The sequence below is a fragment of the Neofelis nebulosa genome, chromosome 3, assembly GCF_028018385.1.
Source record: "Neofelis nebulosa isolate mNeoNeb1 chromosome 3, mNeoNeb1.pri, whole genome shotgun sequence".
NCBI lineage: Eukaryota > Metazoa > Chordata > Mammalia > Carnivora > Felidae > Neofelis > Neofelis nebulosa.
Genome location: NC_080784.1, coordinates 70,591,453 through 70,608,637, shown reverse-complemented (window position 1 = coordinate 70,608,637; position 17,185 = coordinate 70,591,453). Strand labels below are relative to the sequence as shown.

General features: G+C 34.7%; 2 protein-coding genes across 11 annotated transcripts in view; one reads left to right on the top strand and one right to left on the bottom strand.

Annotated features, from left to right (window-relative positions):
• RXFP1 (relaxin family peptide receptor 1) overlaps positions 1-17,113 on the top strand; it is a 136,489-nt gene extending 119,376 nt beyond the window's left edge. For 8 of the 9 annotated variants that reach the window (XM_058721037.1, XM_058721035.1, XM_058721036.1 and 5 more), the window contains 7 exons: positions 2,376-2,447; positions 5,604-5,675; positions 6,519-6,590; positions 8,356-8,585; positions 10,888-11,298; positions 12,251-12,469; positions 14,344-17,113. In XM_058721037.1, the coding sequence (XP_058577020.1) occupies positions 2,376-2,447; positions 5,604-5,675; positions 6,519-6,590; positions 8,356-8,585; positions 10,888-11,298; positions 12,251-12,469; positions 14,344-14,645 (1,378 nt within the window). In that variant the 3' untranslated portion in view covers positions 14,646-17,113. The remainder of the gene's footprint in view (positions 1-2,375; positions 2,448-5,603; positions 5,676-6,518; positions 6,591-8,355; positions 8,586-10,887; positions 11,299-12,250; positions 12,470-14,343) is intronic. The other variant, XM_058721033.1, reaches the window with a different exon arrangement.
• The window catches only part of C3H4orf46 (chromosome 3 C4orf46 homolog), an 86,767-nt gene that overhangs the window by 59,277 nt on the left and 10,305 nt on the right, over positions 1-17,185 (bottom strand). The window lies entirely within an intron of this gene.

Sequence of the window (17,185 nt, the reverse complement as noted above, 5' to 3'; positions counted from 1 at the left end):
TTTTGTGTTTTCTGGAAAGAATCTGGATTGTGGACACATCAACATGTTTTGACAATAAGCTGGGCAGAACATTAAGTTATTAAAACTTTTCCATAAAAAAACTAAAGAATGTAAACTAGAATGTTTCTCTGGATACCTTACCTACGTACTGAGACAGATGGAGGTAATTTATATGCCGCATTCTGCTTGAAAACATCAATAAACAAGCCATTGAAATCCCCAATTTTTTCATTTTTTTGAAATGAAACATTTTTTGGTAGGCAGTAGCAATCATTCACTAAATGTGCAAGAAAATCTCAATAGGTATTAGACCCAAGCAAGTTTTGTAACAACTCTTGGTATCTGGCAACTGAACCACATCATCAGTAAATAGGAAATTATTTTATTCTCAATACTAAGGAGACGTGCAAACAGGTGATCCAAAGTTATTATCTAGGTATTAAAATACAAGTTAGTCATGGGATCCATCCTTTTCCTTGTTTTATCCTACTTGCAACCACTGTGTGAGTATCAGAAAGCAATTCTCCAGGGGCGCCTGGGTAGCTCCGTCCGTTGAGCGCCCAACTTCGGCTCAGGTCATGATCCCACAGTTTGTGAGTTCGAGCCCCGCATTGGGCTCTGTGCTGACAGCTCAGAGCCTGGAGCCTGCTTCGGATTCTGCATCTCCCTCTCTCTCTCTGCCCCTTCCCCGCTCATGCTCTGTCTCTCTCTGTCTCTCAAAAATGAATAAACATTAAAAAAAAAATTATAAAAAAAAAAAGAAAGCAATTCTCCAAATCCTAACTTTCATGGTGACATTAAGGTGCAGGTTCTATGTGAGTATCAATAACCAGCAGGGAACATGAAACACAAACAGTGAAGTCCACAACCAGTGCTAATCCAGGTTCAGGGGTAAAGGAATGAGCAAGAAAACCTGCAGAGAGCATAACCAAGGCGAATCATTAGTCCTACCAAAAGCCTGCTGAATCCCATATTAAACACTGGCTTGAAAAATCCGATTTCCAAGGATGAAAATGGCATGTTTTCTAAGAGGCAATGGTTTAAAATGGGTGGTTCTAGGGGCACCTGGGTGGCTCAGTCAGTTAAGGAGCCGACCTCAGCTCAGGTCCTGATCTCACAGTTTGTGAGTTCTAGCCCCAAGTTGGGCTTTGTGCTGACAGCTCAGAGCCTGAAGCCTCCTTCAGATTCTATGTCTCCCTCTCTCCTGCCCCTCCCCCATGAGCACTCTGTTTCTCTATCTCTCAAAAATATAAATCAATCAATCAATAAGTCTTAAAGAACCTCAGATCTAAAACTATCATGCCCTTCAAAGTTGAATAATCTCACTTTTGATTTATAAGCACTCCAACTCATGTAACAAATACATACATTCTCCTACTTTTCCTTGTGGCAACTAATAGGATTTGGAGATGGGTAGGGAAAGTGGTTAGGCTTTATCTTAGCATCTCTTGATCACTTTGGAGAACTAAAACCTATTGAAATGTTATCTTGTTTAGAAGAATCTGAACCTTTTTCATGAGTGCTGCCACCACCAAAGCTACCACAAGATCTGTTACCTTCACAACCCTTCTTACAGGGGCTCCTGGGTGGCTCAGTCAGTTGAGCATCCAACTCTTGGTTTTGGCTCAGATCATCATCTCACAGTTCGTGAGTTTGAGCCCCACATTGGCTCTGCGCTCACAGTGTTGAGCCTGCTTGGGATTCTCTCTCTCTCTCTCTTTCTCTCTCTCTCTCTCTCTCTCTCTCTCTCTCTCTCTCTCTCTCCTCTCTCTCTCTGTGCCCATCCCCTGCCCGCTTTCTCTCTCTCTCAAAATAAATAAATTTAAAAAATAAAATAAAACAAAAAAACGATTCTTACAAGGTCATACTAAGCTACAAGGTCATACTATGCTAGGCAGCCCAACTTCTACACATACACCCAAAGTATCCTGCCCCAAGAGCATATGAGATCCCATGCATGTCACCTGTGAAAGATGCTTGACCCCACAAGAATCACTTCCATTTGGTAATCATAATAAACCCAAGCAAATGAAAAAATTAAGGCTCCAAATTATACTACTGCTCTAACGCAAAAGGTTGAAGGGAATGAAGGAAAGGGGAAAAGAGGCACAACACATATATTAATTAAATTAGAAAATTGGATCTGTTGGGATAAGATCAAATACCATCAAGCATTTGTCTCTGAAAAAGTTACGAAATGGGTTATTCTTATATTTTCCTGTTATACTCCTTTTATAAAATGTTTAGACTTCTGGTAATTAATATAACTCACTAATAGCACTGTTTAAAGTTGTATAATGGTTCCCTAACAAATTGCAGTACAATCAATAAAGTCTTAAGAAAATAATATGACATGGTTGCAATTATTTCTCTAGGGATTTAGGAAGTAATAAGATTGAGAATCTTCCACCGCAAGTATTTAAGGATCTGAAGGAGCTCTCACAATTGTAAGACTGATACTAATTTTGTCACTTCATTTCTGTATTTTTAATTTCTTTTATTTTTTTAATTGTAATAATATCTATAACATAAAATTTACCAGTTTAACCATTTTTAAATGTACAGTTCAGTGGCATTACGTACATTCATATTGTTATACAACTATCACTTCCATCTCCAGAACTTTTTCATCCTCCCAAACTGATACTCCGTACCTATAAAACAATATCTCCCCATCACCTCCCCTGACTGACATCTCTCTTCTGTATTTATTAATTTGACTACTGTAGGTACCCATTAGGTGGAATCATTCAATATTTAAGCTTTTGTGACTGGCTAATTTCACTTAATATAATGTCTTCAAGGTTCATACTTGTTGTAGCATGTGTCAGAATTTCTGGTTATTACTCTGAATAATAGTATTAATTAGTAATAATACTATTCTAAATAATTCATTGTGTGTGTGTATGTATATATATATATACATATATATATATATATATATATATATATATATATAGAGAGAGAGAGAGAGAGAGAGAGAGATACACATATATACACATATAAACATAAACATTGTGTTTATTCATTCACCCATTCATGGACACTTGAGTTCCTCCCACCTTTTAGCTATTGTGAGTAATACTGCTATGAACATGGGTGTACAAATCCCTGTTTGAGACCTTTCTTTCAATCCTTTTCAGTATATAGCCCCAGAAGTAAAATTGCTGGATCATACGGTAATTCTATTTTTAATTTTTTAAGGAAACAACATACTGTTTTCCAAGCAGCTACACCATTTTACATTCCCACTAGTAGTGTACAAGAATTCCAATTTCTCTACATCTTCAACAACACTTTTTTGGATAATAGCCATCCTAATGGATGTGAAATGATATCTCATTGCGGTTTTGATTTTCATTTCCCTAATGGTTAGTGATGCTGAGTACCTTTTCATGGACTTATTGGCCATATATCTTCTTCGAAGAAATGTCTTTTCAAGTTTTTTGCCTATTTTTTAAACTGGGTTGTTTTTTGGTGTTGAATTATAGGAATTCTTTGTGTATTTTAGATATTAAATCCTTTTCAATATATGATTTACAAATACTTTCTTCTATATTCTGTAAATTGCCTCTCCACTCTGTTGATGGTCTCCTTTGACACACTGAAGTTTTTAATTTAGATGTAGTCCAATTTTTCTGTTTTGTTGTTGTTGTTGCCTATGCTTTTGGTGTCATATACAAGAATAATGCTTAATCCAATGCCCTGAAGCTTTTCCCCTATGTTTTCTTGTAAGAGTTTTATAGTTCTAGCTTTTGTATTTAGGTCTTTCATCCATTTTCAGTTAATTTTATACATGATGTAAGGTATGGTTCTAAGTTCATTCTTTTGTATGTGAATAGCTATCTGGTTTTCCCAGCACCATTTGTTGAAGACTGTCCTTTTCCCATTAAATAGTCTTGGTGCACTTGTTGAAAATCACTTGACCGTATATACAAGGGTTTATCCCTGTGCTCTCTATCCTACTGCACTGGTCTATATGCCTGTCTTTGTAACAGTACCACATTGTTCTGATTACTGTAGCTTTATAATAAGTTTTGAAATTAGGAAGTGTGAAGCCTCCGATTTTGTTCTTCTTTTTCAAAGTTGCTTTAGCTATTCAAGGTCCCTTGAGATTTCATGCAAATTTCAGAATGGATTTTTCTATCTCTACAAAATATATTAGGATTTTGATAGAGATTGCACTGAATCTGTGGGTCACTTTGGGGAGTATTGACATCTTCACAACATTAAGTCTTCTAATCCATAAACATAGAATGTCTTTCCATTTACTGGTATCTTTTTAAATTTGTTTCTGCAACACTGTACTTTCAAAGTCAAGTCTTTCACTGCTTTGGTTAAGTTTATTCCTAAGTATTTTATTCTTCCAATGCTATTGTAAATGGAATTATCTTTTGAATTCCTTTTTTGGATTGTTCATTGTTAGTGTAAAGAAACACATTCAATTTTTGTGTGATGGTTTTGCATTTGGCAACTTTCCTGAATTTCATTATAAGTTCTAACAGTTGTGTGTGTGTGTGTGTGTGCGAGCACGCGCGCACGTGTGCCCGAGCATGCAAGCTTTAGAGTTTTCTACATATGGTTTCATATCATCTGCAAACAGAAGTAATTTTACTTTTCCCTTTCCATTTTGAATGCCCTATTTTTCCCTTGCCTAATTACTCTGACTAGGACTTCCAGTACTATGTTAAATAGAAGAAAAATGGATTATCCTGGTCTGGTTACTGATTTGGGAGGAAAAATTTTCAGACTTTTACCATTAAGCAAGATATTAGCTGTGGGCTTTTCATAGACAGCCTGTATTGTGTTCAGATAATTTCCTTCTAGTCCTAGACTGTTGAGTTCACTTTGTCCCTTTATACAACTCAATTTTCATTTGTCTTTCTTCCTCTCTTTCCTTCTTTCTGCAATCACCACTCCCCAATAGCTCCTCTATTTAACTAATGGTCTAACCTAGAATAAATTTCTAAAAGAATTTGCCCTGAGAAGCCCCTTTAATCAATGATTCTTGTTTCAATGATTCTTGTTTGTTTTTTGTTTTTTTCAAAAAGGATTATGAAATTTTTTCCATCAGAATTCAGCTGCACTGTCATTCTGGTCTATATCTCTTTGTTCCCAGCTCTAGCCTTTCACTGTTCACTTCATGCCTCACAAATCATTAGAACAAACATCACTCTTTGGAATAAGATTTATTGGAAAAAGTATTCAGGGTAATTCTATTAATTCAATTTTTGACAAAATGAGATTGTGTTTTCATTTAACTAAATGAGAACCTAGGCAAAATGTGAGGTATGTGTGGTTTCTCTCAGGGTACCCTATCACTTCTTTGGTGAGAGCCATTTCTTGACTAGTTCACTTCCATTCTTATGTTGTCTTAGCTCCCTCTCTACACTAACAAAATCCTAAGAGCCAGGCACTATTCTAAGTGTTTTATCTCCATTAATTTCTGTAAATATTTAATGAGCTCTGTAAGGCAAGTGCTATTACTACACTTGTTTTTTTGTTGTTGTTGTTGTTGTTTTTTTGGTACCAAAGTCGAGATACATTTTCTCTTTACTTAAGTTTCTAGAAATGACCTACTGTTGCCTTTTTTTAAAAAACAGGAATCTTTCCTATAACCCAATCCAGAAAATTCAAGCAAATCAATTTGATTATCTTGTCAAACTCAAGTCTCTGTAAGTATATACCTATGGGGATAGTTTTATGAGGAAATCATTATTTATATACTGACTAATAAATTCTGTAAGATTTGTAGAATCTTTCAAATCAGAAGCACTTTTCCAGGATGTTAGTTAAGTGCCACCAAACCATGTGAGTGCTCACTATAAACCAACAGGTAGCTGTTAGTTTTATCTTACATGTTTATAAACTAAGAATTAGGTAATGATTTTATATTTTGCTGTAATCACCAGGAGTTTATATTGGATCATTTATTTTGATCCTCTGAAGGCATCTCTGCATATCTATTTCTCTATTAGCACTGGTATCTAAGAATTTATTATAGTTACTTTTAGCCAAAGATGCAATATTCTCTTATATAAATCATTACTTACACCACACACAAAAAAATCTTTTATGGTCTAACAATTGCCTCTAAAAGATGTCTCAGTTAATTTAATTTAAATGTCCCTCAGTTAGATGGCATCTTACTAGAAAAAAAATTGTTATTTAAAAATTATTAGAAAAATTTCAAAATGTAAAACTCCTCTGCTATTGTAACATTGTCTAAAAGATGTTTGTTCATTTATTCTACAAATATTTATTGAGTAGTTACTATACACAAAGCATTGTGTTATGATCTACAAGGATCAAAAACTTCAAATAGAAGAGATAGATGTGTATAAATGCTAGAATCAGAAAGGAGTTGGGGAAGTAAGTGTGTAGGGCAGGCTGAGGATGAATGTTTGGTTCACAATCAGTGTTGACTGACAGTATCTTATTAATTGTCCATCACAAAAAGTCATTTTATTACACCCTTATAACATATGTTATTTTGATAATTAATTTGGTATTTTTAGCAGCCTAGAAGGAATTGAAATTTCAAATATCCAACAAAGGATGTTTAGACCTCTAATGAATCTCTCTCACATGTAAGCAGATGTTTTCCTTGTTTTTCACCTTGATTTTAATCTTTTATATTTCCATGTGCACTATGCTAATACATCCATACCCAATGCATCCAATCTATCAAATTTTCTACTAACTAATTTGCCTAAACAATATTATTCTTAAAGTGTTGCTATGGGATGGGATGATTTTTACTGTTCCATGGTTTGGTAGAATCAAGGTGATTTTTTAAATGTCAGAGAACATGAGTGTGGACGGAACCCACCCATTCCTATAAGCTCTCCTCAGCACTGACACCATTCATACACATTGATGTTTGCCTGAGGAGCTAGTAATTTGCACACATGGTATAAGTGCTACCAGATGAAAAAATAAGAATTTACATAAGCAACACAAAATAACTATAAATAAATAATTGCTGTAAATGGAGGACAGTATGGAGAAATCCTCCTCAGTAAAAATTGCCTCCAATGTTAGGACATGATTGGAGCAAGTGTGTATGGATAAACTGGTAAACTTTGAAAAATCTTTTATTCAAACAGTGTGTATTATAGTACCATTGATTCCATGCTTTGGGAACATGTTCCTTAATTGAATGCAATCTTACAGCAGATATGAGAATGATCTCCATGCCAGGGTAATTAATTCTCAATAATTTACAAAGTGTCATGTCACCACTCTATAATTTCGCTTATGTTTTAAGTCTCACACGGGACATTCTTTTTGTTTTTCCTAACTCCTCACAGAGGATGCTTTTAAAAGTTTCTTTGGTTGCACACAACATAAAACACTCTGACTAAAGTAAGCCAAACATAGTTTATTGGGAGAAAATGGTGTAGCTCACAAAACCCAAGAAACAACTCAAGGAATAAACCTGAATTGGGGCAGAAACCATATCAGATCTAAGGGACTCAGGAAGGAAGGGTTAAACAATAGGACAATATACTGTGATTGACATGCTTTTATCTTGTATTGCTACAGCTGTCTATACTATAAAGATCATTTCTATTTTTTTGCCAGAGTACATAGCGTTAGAGCTATGTACTCTAAAGCTCTAATTAGATTTGAACTTCAATTTCTGCATTTATTAGAAATTTCACAGCAAATAATTTGCCTCCATTGAATATTCATCTCCTCCTATGGTGATGTTAATACCTGTCCCATGGAGTTGACTGGAGAATTTACTCCTGATACGAAGATGCTGAATACGTGGTGTTGGTGTTGGTGGTAACAGTCATAATTACTGATCGACTTTATCAGTAAGATTAGTCTATTAATGAAAGAATTAACTCAACAAAACTTATTGAACACTCATCTAGGTACCAAAATCTGGTTGAGAGATAAGCATGTTAACACGTAGTTACAGATCACATAACTATACCGTGAAAAAGCCATGGAAGCATAAAGGAGAAAGCATATGGCTGTCTCTTCCCCGGAGCGCTAGACTGGTTTCAGCAACAATAGGAGCTGTGTAACAATGCACTCACCTGCACTAAACACTAAAAATGCAATAAAAGTTTCCTTTAATTCTCTTGATCACATGCTAACGGCTTGTTTATGTTTCAAGACACGTCTAACACTTGTATATTCATGATGGCCACTTGCTGCTCTGACCCTCAAACTCTTTTACAGTGAAATCAAGTTCACTTAGTGTCCTTAATGTTTTACATTCCTGTGAGTCTCATATTAAGATATTTTCTTTCTATTGAGAAAATGTAGGAAAGAAATATTAATGTATAATGGCACTGAATTAAATGTAAATTCTTGTACTCTCGCTTTGTTCATCAGATATTTTAAGAAATTCCAGTACTGTGGGTATGCACCACATGTTCGCAGCTGTAAACCAAACACTGATGGGATCTCATCTCTCGAGAACCTCTTGGCAAGCATTATTCAGAGAGTATTTGTCTGGGTTGTATCTGCAGTCACATGCTTTGGAAACGTCTTTGTCATTTGTATGAGACCTTATATCAGGTCTGAGAACAGACTGCATGCCATGTCAATCATTTCTCTCTGCTGTGAGTATTTCCTGGTTGAAGAGGAATTACACTTTTGCAATATATGAAAGCACTGCTATTCAAAAATGAGTAAAAAGAGTGGTGGAATTATGAGATTTTAAGTCTTTCTCCTTTTTGCTTATATATTGTGTTCACATTCATTGCAATGAAAATGAAATTCCTTTAGTGAGAAGAAAATACGTTTTTAAAACAAGAAAATTCAATTACCTTATACATATTAAAGAAGCTGTCATTCATTGGTTTTCTTCTCTGAAGACATTTTGTTAAAGCAGGTAAAATATTTTATTGTGAATAAAATGGCAACCTTTAATTTTTACATCCAGAGGTGTATTTACCGTTTTGTTTGCATGTCCAGATATAGACATTGACTTAACTGATGGCTGTTTTTCTGGTCTCTGAGCTACTAAAATCTTTTCCATTCATTATTTGAAATATTTAAAAGAATTTTTTTTAACATTTATGTTTGAGAGAGAGACAGAGCACTAGTCAGAGAGGAGCAGAGAGAGAAAGGGAGACACAGAATCTGAAGCAGGTTCCAGGCTCTGAGCTGTCAGCACAGAGCTCGATGTGGAGCTCAAACCTATGAACCGTAAGATCATGACCTGAGCCGAAGTCAGATGCTTAACTGACTGAGCCACCCAGGCACCCCCATAATTTGAAATATTTAAATAATAAAATGTTTTTAGGTAGAATTAAATATTTTTAAGTTTTTGAAATGTGATTGCGAGGTATTACGTTAAGTGAGGACTACAAAGAAAAATAAGCAAGACCAGTCCTCAGGCTGTTTATAGTGTGGGTCAAGTGGTCCATATTTTCTCCAGTGAGTATCAATCTATACAATGTTCTACTTTACGCATGCTGTCCATGTCTTACCCCCAGCCTCATTCAAAGTCTAATATCTAATTGTTTTTTTCACTGCAAGCTATCTAAGAAATAGAATTCAGAAATTGCTTACTACGTTGTATCATTAACTACAAAATTTTGAGCATGCTAAATTTCCCTGGTGAAGGCTAGAATATCACAGCAATATTTAAGGATTAGGGCCAGCCTTATGATTTATACAGTGATGTGATTTTTGGAAGGTTTGTATAGAATGCTTATAAAGTCAAAAAAAATCTCACCTACTCTCTGACATGAAATGTTCATTTAAAAAGCAAAATCACCAAGTAGTGCATCACATTGACAACTGATTTGGGGGATGGGAGAGCCTAAAAAGAGACAGAGAAAGATGTAAAAATGGAAGAGAGAATCAGAGAGAACAGGTTTGCTTAGACCAGCTCTGGGTAAATAACTTAAGCCCTCCAAAATTATACTGACTACAGAGCACTTCTTAATTATTCCTTTCTTCTAAATTATAGACCCCGAAATTCATAGTCATTAGTCTATCACAGCAATTCCTGAATTACTTTCTCTAGGATTTTGGATGATATCCCTAGCATGTTAAGCTGGGAGCATTTCACTGGAAGAGGGGATCCAAATAACAACATCCCCATATTGGTCCCTAATCAAACGCTCAACATAATTGCATTTAATTCATTTACTCAACACTTCTAGGTGATGGGACCAGAATGGAAAACAAAATACACAATATCCCTGCTCACACAGACTTGAAAATTAGAAAAAACAAAAACAAAACAAAACAAAACAAAACAAAAAAAAGAGAAATGATTACATAATTAGCTGTAGATGGTGCTATAAGAGTACGTATTAAAGAAAGCTGATGAAAAGGTCCTTATCCATAAACAAATTGTTAGAATAAAAATTACCTCCCCCCAGGGGCACCTGGGTGGCTCAGTCGGTTAAGCCTCCGACTTCAGCTCAGGTCACGATCTCACGGTACATGAGTTCCAGCCCCGCGTCGGGCTCTGGGCTGATGGCTCAGAGCCTGGAGCCCGTTTCCGATTCTGTGTCTCCCTCTCTCTCTGCCCCTCCCCCGTTCATGCTCTGTCTCTCTCTGTCTCAAAAATAAATAAAAACTTTAAAAAAAAATTAAAAAAAAAAAATTACCTCCCCCCAAAGGGCACCTGGGTGGCTCAGTCAGTTAAGCATCTGACTTCGGGCTCAGGTCATGGTCTTGGGGTTCATGGGTTCAAGCCCTACTTGGGTTCTGTGCTGACAGTATGGAGCTTGCTTGGGATTCTCTCTCCCAAAATACATAAATAAACATTAAAAAAAAATTACCTCACCCCAAAATAGAAGTAAATTAGGTATTTTTTGCTAATACTAAAAATATTACTGTTTGTCATTATTTCTATTATACTTACTTATTTCTCTAAATTCGCAACATTTACCGATCCTATAGGTGCTGACTGCCTAATGGGAATATATTTGTTTGTCATTGGAGCCTTCGATCTCAAGTTTCGTGGAGAATACAACAAGCACGCGCAGCTGTGGATGGAGAGCATTCACTGCCAGATTGTAGGGTCTTTGGCCATTCTATCCACAGAAGTATCAGTGTTACTTCTAACATTTCTGACACTGGAAAAATATATCTGCATTGTCTATCCTTTTAGATGTTTAAGACCTAAAAAATGCAGAACAATTACAGTTCTGATTCTCATTTGGATGACTGGGTTTATCGTGGCTTTCATTCCACTGACCAATAAGGAATTTTTCAAAAACTACTATGGCACCAATGGCGTGTGCTTCCCTCTTCATTCAGAAGACACAGAAAGTACTGGAGCTCAGATTTACTCCGTGGCAATTTTTCTCGGTAAGAAACTGTGTATTATAAGCCCTTTCATTCAAATATTAGAATAAATCACATTTTCAGTCTCATTATTTCTTCTAATGTTTATACATTTTTATTTCAGAACTTCTAGCCAGTTTTTCTCATCAACATTGGGGATGGATTCTGTCAGAATCCCCTAAAGGGATTTTTTCCCCCTGAATTACCACTTTCTTATATAAATTCCAACATTCTCCTTAATAAAAGACAAAACAGTAAATACTTGTAGTTCATGCATTCACCCTAATAATACTAAACAAAATATATATTTAACTCTTTGCCCTTATAAGATAAATAAACTCAAAGTAGCCACCCACACAAGTCTTTGGCTTGAAAATAGACATACAAGTGTTTTTCTACTGTAAAAAAATGTTTCAGGGGTAAGTTAAAAAAAATGTGTGTATATATGTATATATACATACACACATATACTAATTGAATTATTTTAAAAAATTATAAAGATTAATTTAGAAGGCCCAGGATATTCACTGAATCACTATAATCTCATTTTAATATGCCATTTTTGATTTTTTTAATGTTTATTTTTGAGAGAGAGAGTATACACGGGCCTGTCGGGGTTGGGGCAGAAAGAGAGGGAGACACAGAATCTGAGGCAGGCTCCAGGCTCTGAGCTGTCAGCACAGAGCCTATTGCAGGGCTGAAACACATGAACTGTGAGATCATGACCTGAGCGGAAGTCAGATGCTTAACCGACTAAGCCACACAGGGGCCCCTAATATGCCATTTTTAAATTAAAATTTCTTCATTCCACATTAGTTCAACAAAACTTAAAATTTTTTTAAAAAATCATTATTTTTCTTCATAATTCTTATAAAAAACAAAACACATGTTGTTCACATTCAAACAGCTAAGAGTATGTGTGTTTGTTTTGAAAGAATGATCATCACATTAATAATAATCTTTGTGTTCTAAATAGGTATTAACTTGGCAGCATTTATCATCATAGTTTTTTCTTATGGAAGCATGTTTTATAGCATTCATCAAAGTGCCATAACAGCAACTGAAATACGGAATCAAGTTAAAAAAGAGATGATCCTTGCCAAACGGTTTTTCTTTATTGTATTTACTGATGCATTATGCTGGATACCCATTTTTGTGCTGAAATTTCTTTCATTGCTTCAGGTAGAAATACCAGGTACAATGTTTTTTTTTTCTTTCTGTAAAGAAATAACACGTCTCTTTCTGCAGTGTTCCTCCAAGAAAGAAAATTAAGATCCTTAACATCAACTGATTTTAAGAATTATAAGTCAGAGTTATAAGTACCTTAGGCTCTGTTCATCAATCAAATGTTTACCAGGAGTAAGCTGTTCAATTATTTCCATAAATGCCCCCAAACCCTATTACCATTGAAGCAAAGAACAACTCAAATAAATAACACTCTATGCTTTGTAATTCTGATAATCCCATGCTTAAGATGACCAAACAGGTGAAAATGATTATCAAATATTTACTTCATTTTTTTTTTGAGAACATAAGACATTTTTCTTCCTAGAATACATAGCAATTTAGAGAGCATGACGCCAGAGTGTGAAAGATGATTGAAGAATGCATTATTGGTATTTAAAAATAATGTACATCACACTCATTAGGATAGCTATTATCAAAAACACAAAAAGTAGCAAAAATTGGTGAGGATTTGGAGAAACTAGAGCATCACTGGTAGGAATGTAAAATAGCACAGCTGCTACAGAAAATAGCATGGTGGTTCCTCAAAAAATTAAACATAGAAATACCATATGACCCAGCAATTCCTCTTCTGGGAGTTAAAGGAATTAAAAGCAGGAACTCAAACAGACATTGGCTCACCTATGTTCATAGCAGCATTATTCACTATAGCCAAAAGGTAGAAATAACCCATGTCCATCAATGTATGAATGGATAAGCAAAATGTATCCTATACACACAAAAGATTATTACTCAGCCTTAAAAAGGGAGGAAATTTGGAAACATGGTACCACATGAATGGACCTTGAAGACATTATACTAAGTGAGATAAGTCAGTCACAAAAACACAAATATTGTATGATTCCACTTATATGACGTAACTAGGATAGTCAAATTCATAGAGACAGACAGTTTGTGAATGTGTTATCAGGTTGAGAGGGAAAGGGCATGAAAAGTTATTGTTTACATAGATGTGTAGTTTCAGTTTGGGAGGATGAAAAAGTTCTAGAGACGGACGGTGGTGATGGTTGTACAACAATATGAATACACTTAATGCCACTGAACTGCACACTTAAATCTGATTAAAATGGTAAATTTTACTTTATGTATATTTTACTACAATAAAAAAGTGTCCAAAATGCTATTAATTTTAATACAATATATATTCACATTCTTAAAATTTATGAACATACAATTTTAATTTTTTTTACCCCATGGTTAGAGTGATATGATCTTACATTTCATAAGCAACAAAGAAGGAAAATAGCATCAGTAAAATTATAATAGCAAATATGATGAGTTACCTATGTACTACAGTGATTTTTAAGATAAGTTTAGCCAAAGATTTCTTTACTGAAATAAATATCTAGTCAAAAGCCTAAAAATGCATACCTATTTTTAAAACCAAAAAAATAGCAGAAAAGAAATCTTTTAAAGACTGTATATTCTGAGAAATACTATATGTTCTATCCAGCAATTAAAATATTGGGAAAGGCTTGATCTGGATGCTAAACAATATTATTTTTCCTAAAATGGAATCATATCACAATAATATGTAATCACTTGGTAGAAAATGGTTCTACCTAATGGAATACTTTTGTTGATGTATTCAAGAAAAGCTACTTAGCAAAGAACCCTGGTTTTTTTGCTCTACCAGCACTCCCTTCAAACCCTGACACCCTGGAAAGACGTTCTGGAAACACATTAGATTTGGTATTTAATTATGTGACATCAAAGAGAAAAAATTAAGACTCAAAAGAGGACTGGGGGAAAAACAAGGAAAAGGGGCTTCTATACCTTGTAAACGTCCACAAACACTAAAACTATCACATTTTTCTCTTTCAGGTACCATAACCTCTTGGGTAGTGATTTTTATTCTGCCTATCAACAGTGCTTTGAACCCAATTCTGTATACTCTGACCACAAGACCATTCAAGGAAATGATTCATCAGTTTTGGTATAACTACAGAAAAAGAAGATCTATTGACAGCAAAGGAAGTCAGAAAACATATGCTCCGTCTTTCATCTGGGTAGAAATGTGGCCGCTGCAGGAGATGCCACCTGAGTTAATAAAGCCAGCTCTTTTCACAGACCCCTGTGAATTGTCACTAATTTCTCAATCAACTAGACTCAATTCCTATTCATAACGGACTTTGAAACCCATTTCTACACAGAGAATATTATGGGATGCTTCGTGATGGATTTATTAGTATAAAATGAATGCCACAAAATTAATAATTTATAATGGCTGAGATAAAACCATTATAAAGACATGAGGTTATTTGGGAAAAATCAAAGTAACTGATGCCCATATAAAGGGAAATAAATTATACTGATAATGTGTATATATTAGTACATATTTTGCATAGGAAATTAAGAGAAATCTACTTCAGAAAGACTCATTCATTCTTTTACTAGGCATTTATTGAGTACCCACTATGTGTATAGCACTGCAGTAAATTTCTGGAAGTATAGAACCTGGAAGTATAGAATAGTATAGAACCTTTTCAATTTGCAATGTTAAATTATGTTTAGCTACAACAGAATAGATGCAGCTCTTAGATGAAGGTAGAGCTTTATCTGTCATGCACATAGCAAACATAATAATCATGGACACTTTTAAATAAAGGTTTAAGGTTTTGTAATACTCAATGTAATGAAAAATGAGAAATGAGAAAATGTCTGTTTGCAAAATAGTTTGTTTTAAAAATTCATCTTACCTCTCAAGTTGCTGTACATTTGAGAGGTAGTACAAGATATCTATTTCTATGAAAAAAGATATTCTGATAAACTCAAAAAAGCATTTTACACTCAACTAATTTTCAACAAAGATGCCAAGACAATCAAATGAGGAAAGAACTGTCTGTTCAACAAATGATGCTGGGACAACTGGATATTCACATGCAAAAGAAGGAAATTGGACCCTTACCTTACACCATATATAAAAATTAACTCAAAATTAATCAACAACCTAAAAATAAGACAAAACTCTTAGAAGAAAACATATGAGTAGATCTTCAAGACCTTGGATTTAGCAATGGTTTCTTAGGTGTGTCAACAAAAGCATAAGCAACAAAGGGGAAAAAATTGATAAATTGGACTTCATCTAAATTAAAAACTTTTGTGTACCAAACAACACTATCAAAAAAGCAAAAAAGACGGGGTGCCTAGCTGGCTCAGTCAGTGGAGTGCACCTCTCGATCTCGGGGTTATAAGTTCGAGCCCCACGTTGGGTGTAGATTACTTAAAAATGAAATCTTTTTTTAAAAAGTAAAAAGACAACCTACAGAATGGAAGAAAATATTTGCAAATCATATATCTGAGAAGGTTTTACTATCCAGAATATATAAAGAACTACAACTCAACCACAAGATGAACAAGCCAATTTAAAAGTGGACAAAGAACTTAAAAAGCCATTTCTCCAAACAAGATAAACAAATGGCCAATAAGCACTTGAAAAGTTGCTCAACATCAGTAATCGTTAGAAAAATGAAAATTAGAACCACAATGACATAACACTTTACACCTACTAAAAAGGCTGTAACTAAAACAACAAAAGACAAAGAAAAAAAGAGAAAACAAATACTGACAAGGATGTGGAGATCGAAACCCTTCTGCATTGCTGGTTGAAATGTAAAATGATGCAGCTGTTATCATAGACAGTACTGTGATAGTTCTTCAAAAGCTTATCATAGGATTAACATATGATCCAGCAATTTCACTCCCAGGTGTAAACCCAAAAGAGTAGAAAACAGGATTCAGACACTTGTATACAAATGCTCATTGCATTATTCACAGTAGCCAAAAGATGGAAACAACTCAAGTGCCCATCAACTAATAAACGGAAAAACAAAATGTGGTATATACATACAATGGAATATCATTCAGCCATTTATAAGAAATAATGAAGTTCTGACACATGCTACAATGTGATGAGTATCAAATAACCCAGACACAAAAGGACAAATACCATGATTCCACTTACATGAAATATCTAGGATAAGCAAATTCATAGAGATAGAAAATAGATTAGAGGTCACTGGGGGTGAGAGGGTCAGAAGGATGCTGCCTAAGAAGTACAGAGTATTTTCCTGGACAAAAAAAGTTATAAAATTGATTGTGGTGATGGATAAACAACTCTGTGAAAATGCTAAAAGCCACTGAATTGTAGATGTTAGACGGGTGAATTTTATGGTTTGTGAATTAGATCTCAATAAAGCAGTTAAAGGGAAAAAGAAGAGCTAGAATGCAATGATTCAGGAACTTAAGGAAGGAAAGGTCTGCATGCACATGTTTTACTTCAAAGACAAAGTAGCTGTCATCAAGAGATGGATTTACCTTCCTTTTGCATGGCCAGTCAGTTCATAAGATACTAACTTTTTGGCTACTTATTCTTCTGGTCTCTAACTGAGCTATTGGAATTTTTTTGGTTTAGTAATTTGAAACCTTTAAATAGGAACAAAATGTCTTCAGGTAGTTTTAAATACACTAAAAATGTTTAACGCATGAAATTACTGGAATCAGAAATGTATTTATCGAATATATAATTGTATAGATTTCTTTGGAAAGTAAGTTACCTGAAACTTACATCTATTAAAAACACGGATTACTTTGAGTCCTTTTTGTTCTTACTTGGAATGACAATAAATTTTCTACATGAGGAATATGGTTACACTTCCAACAAAAA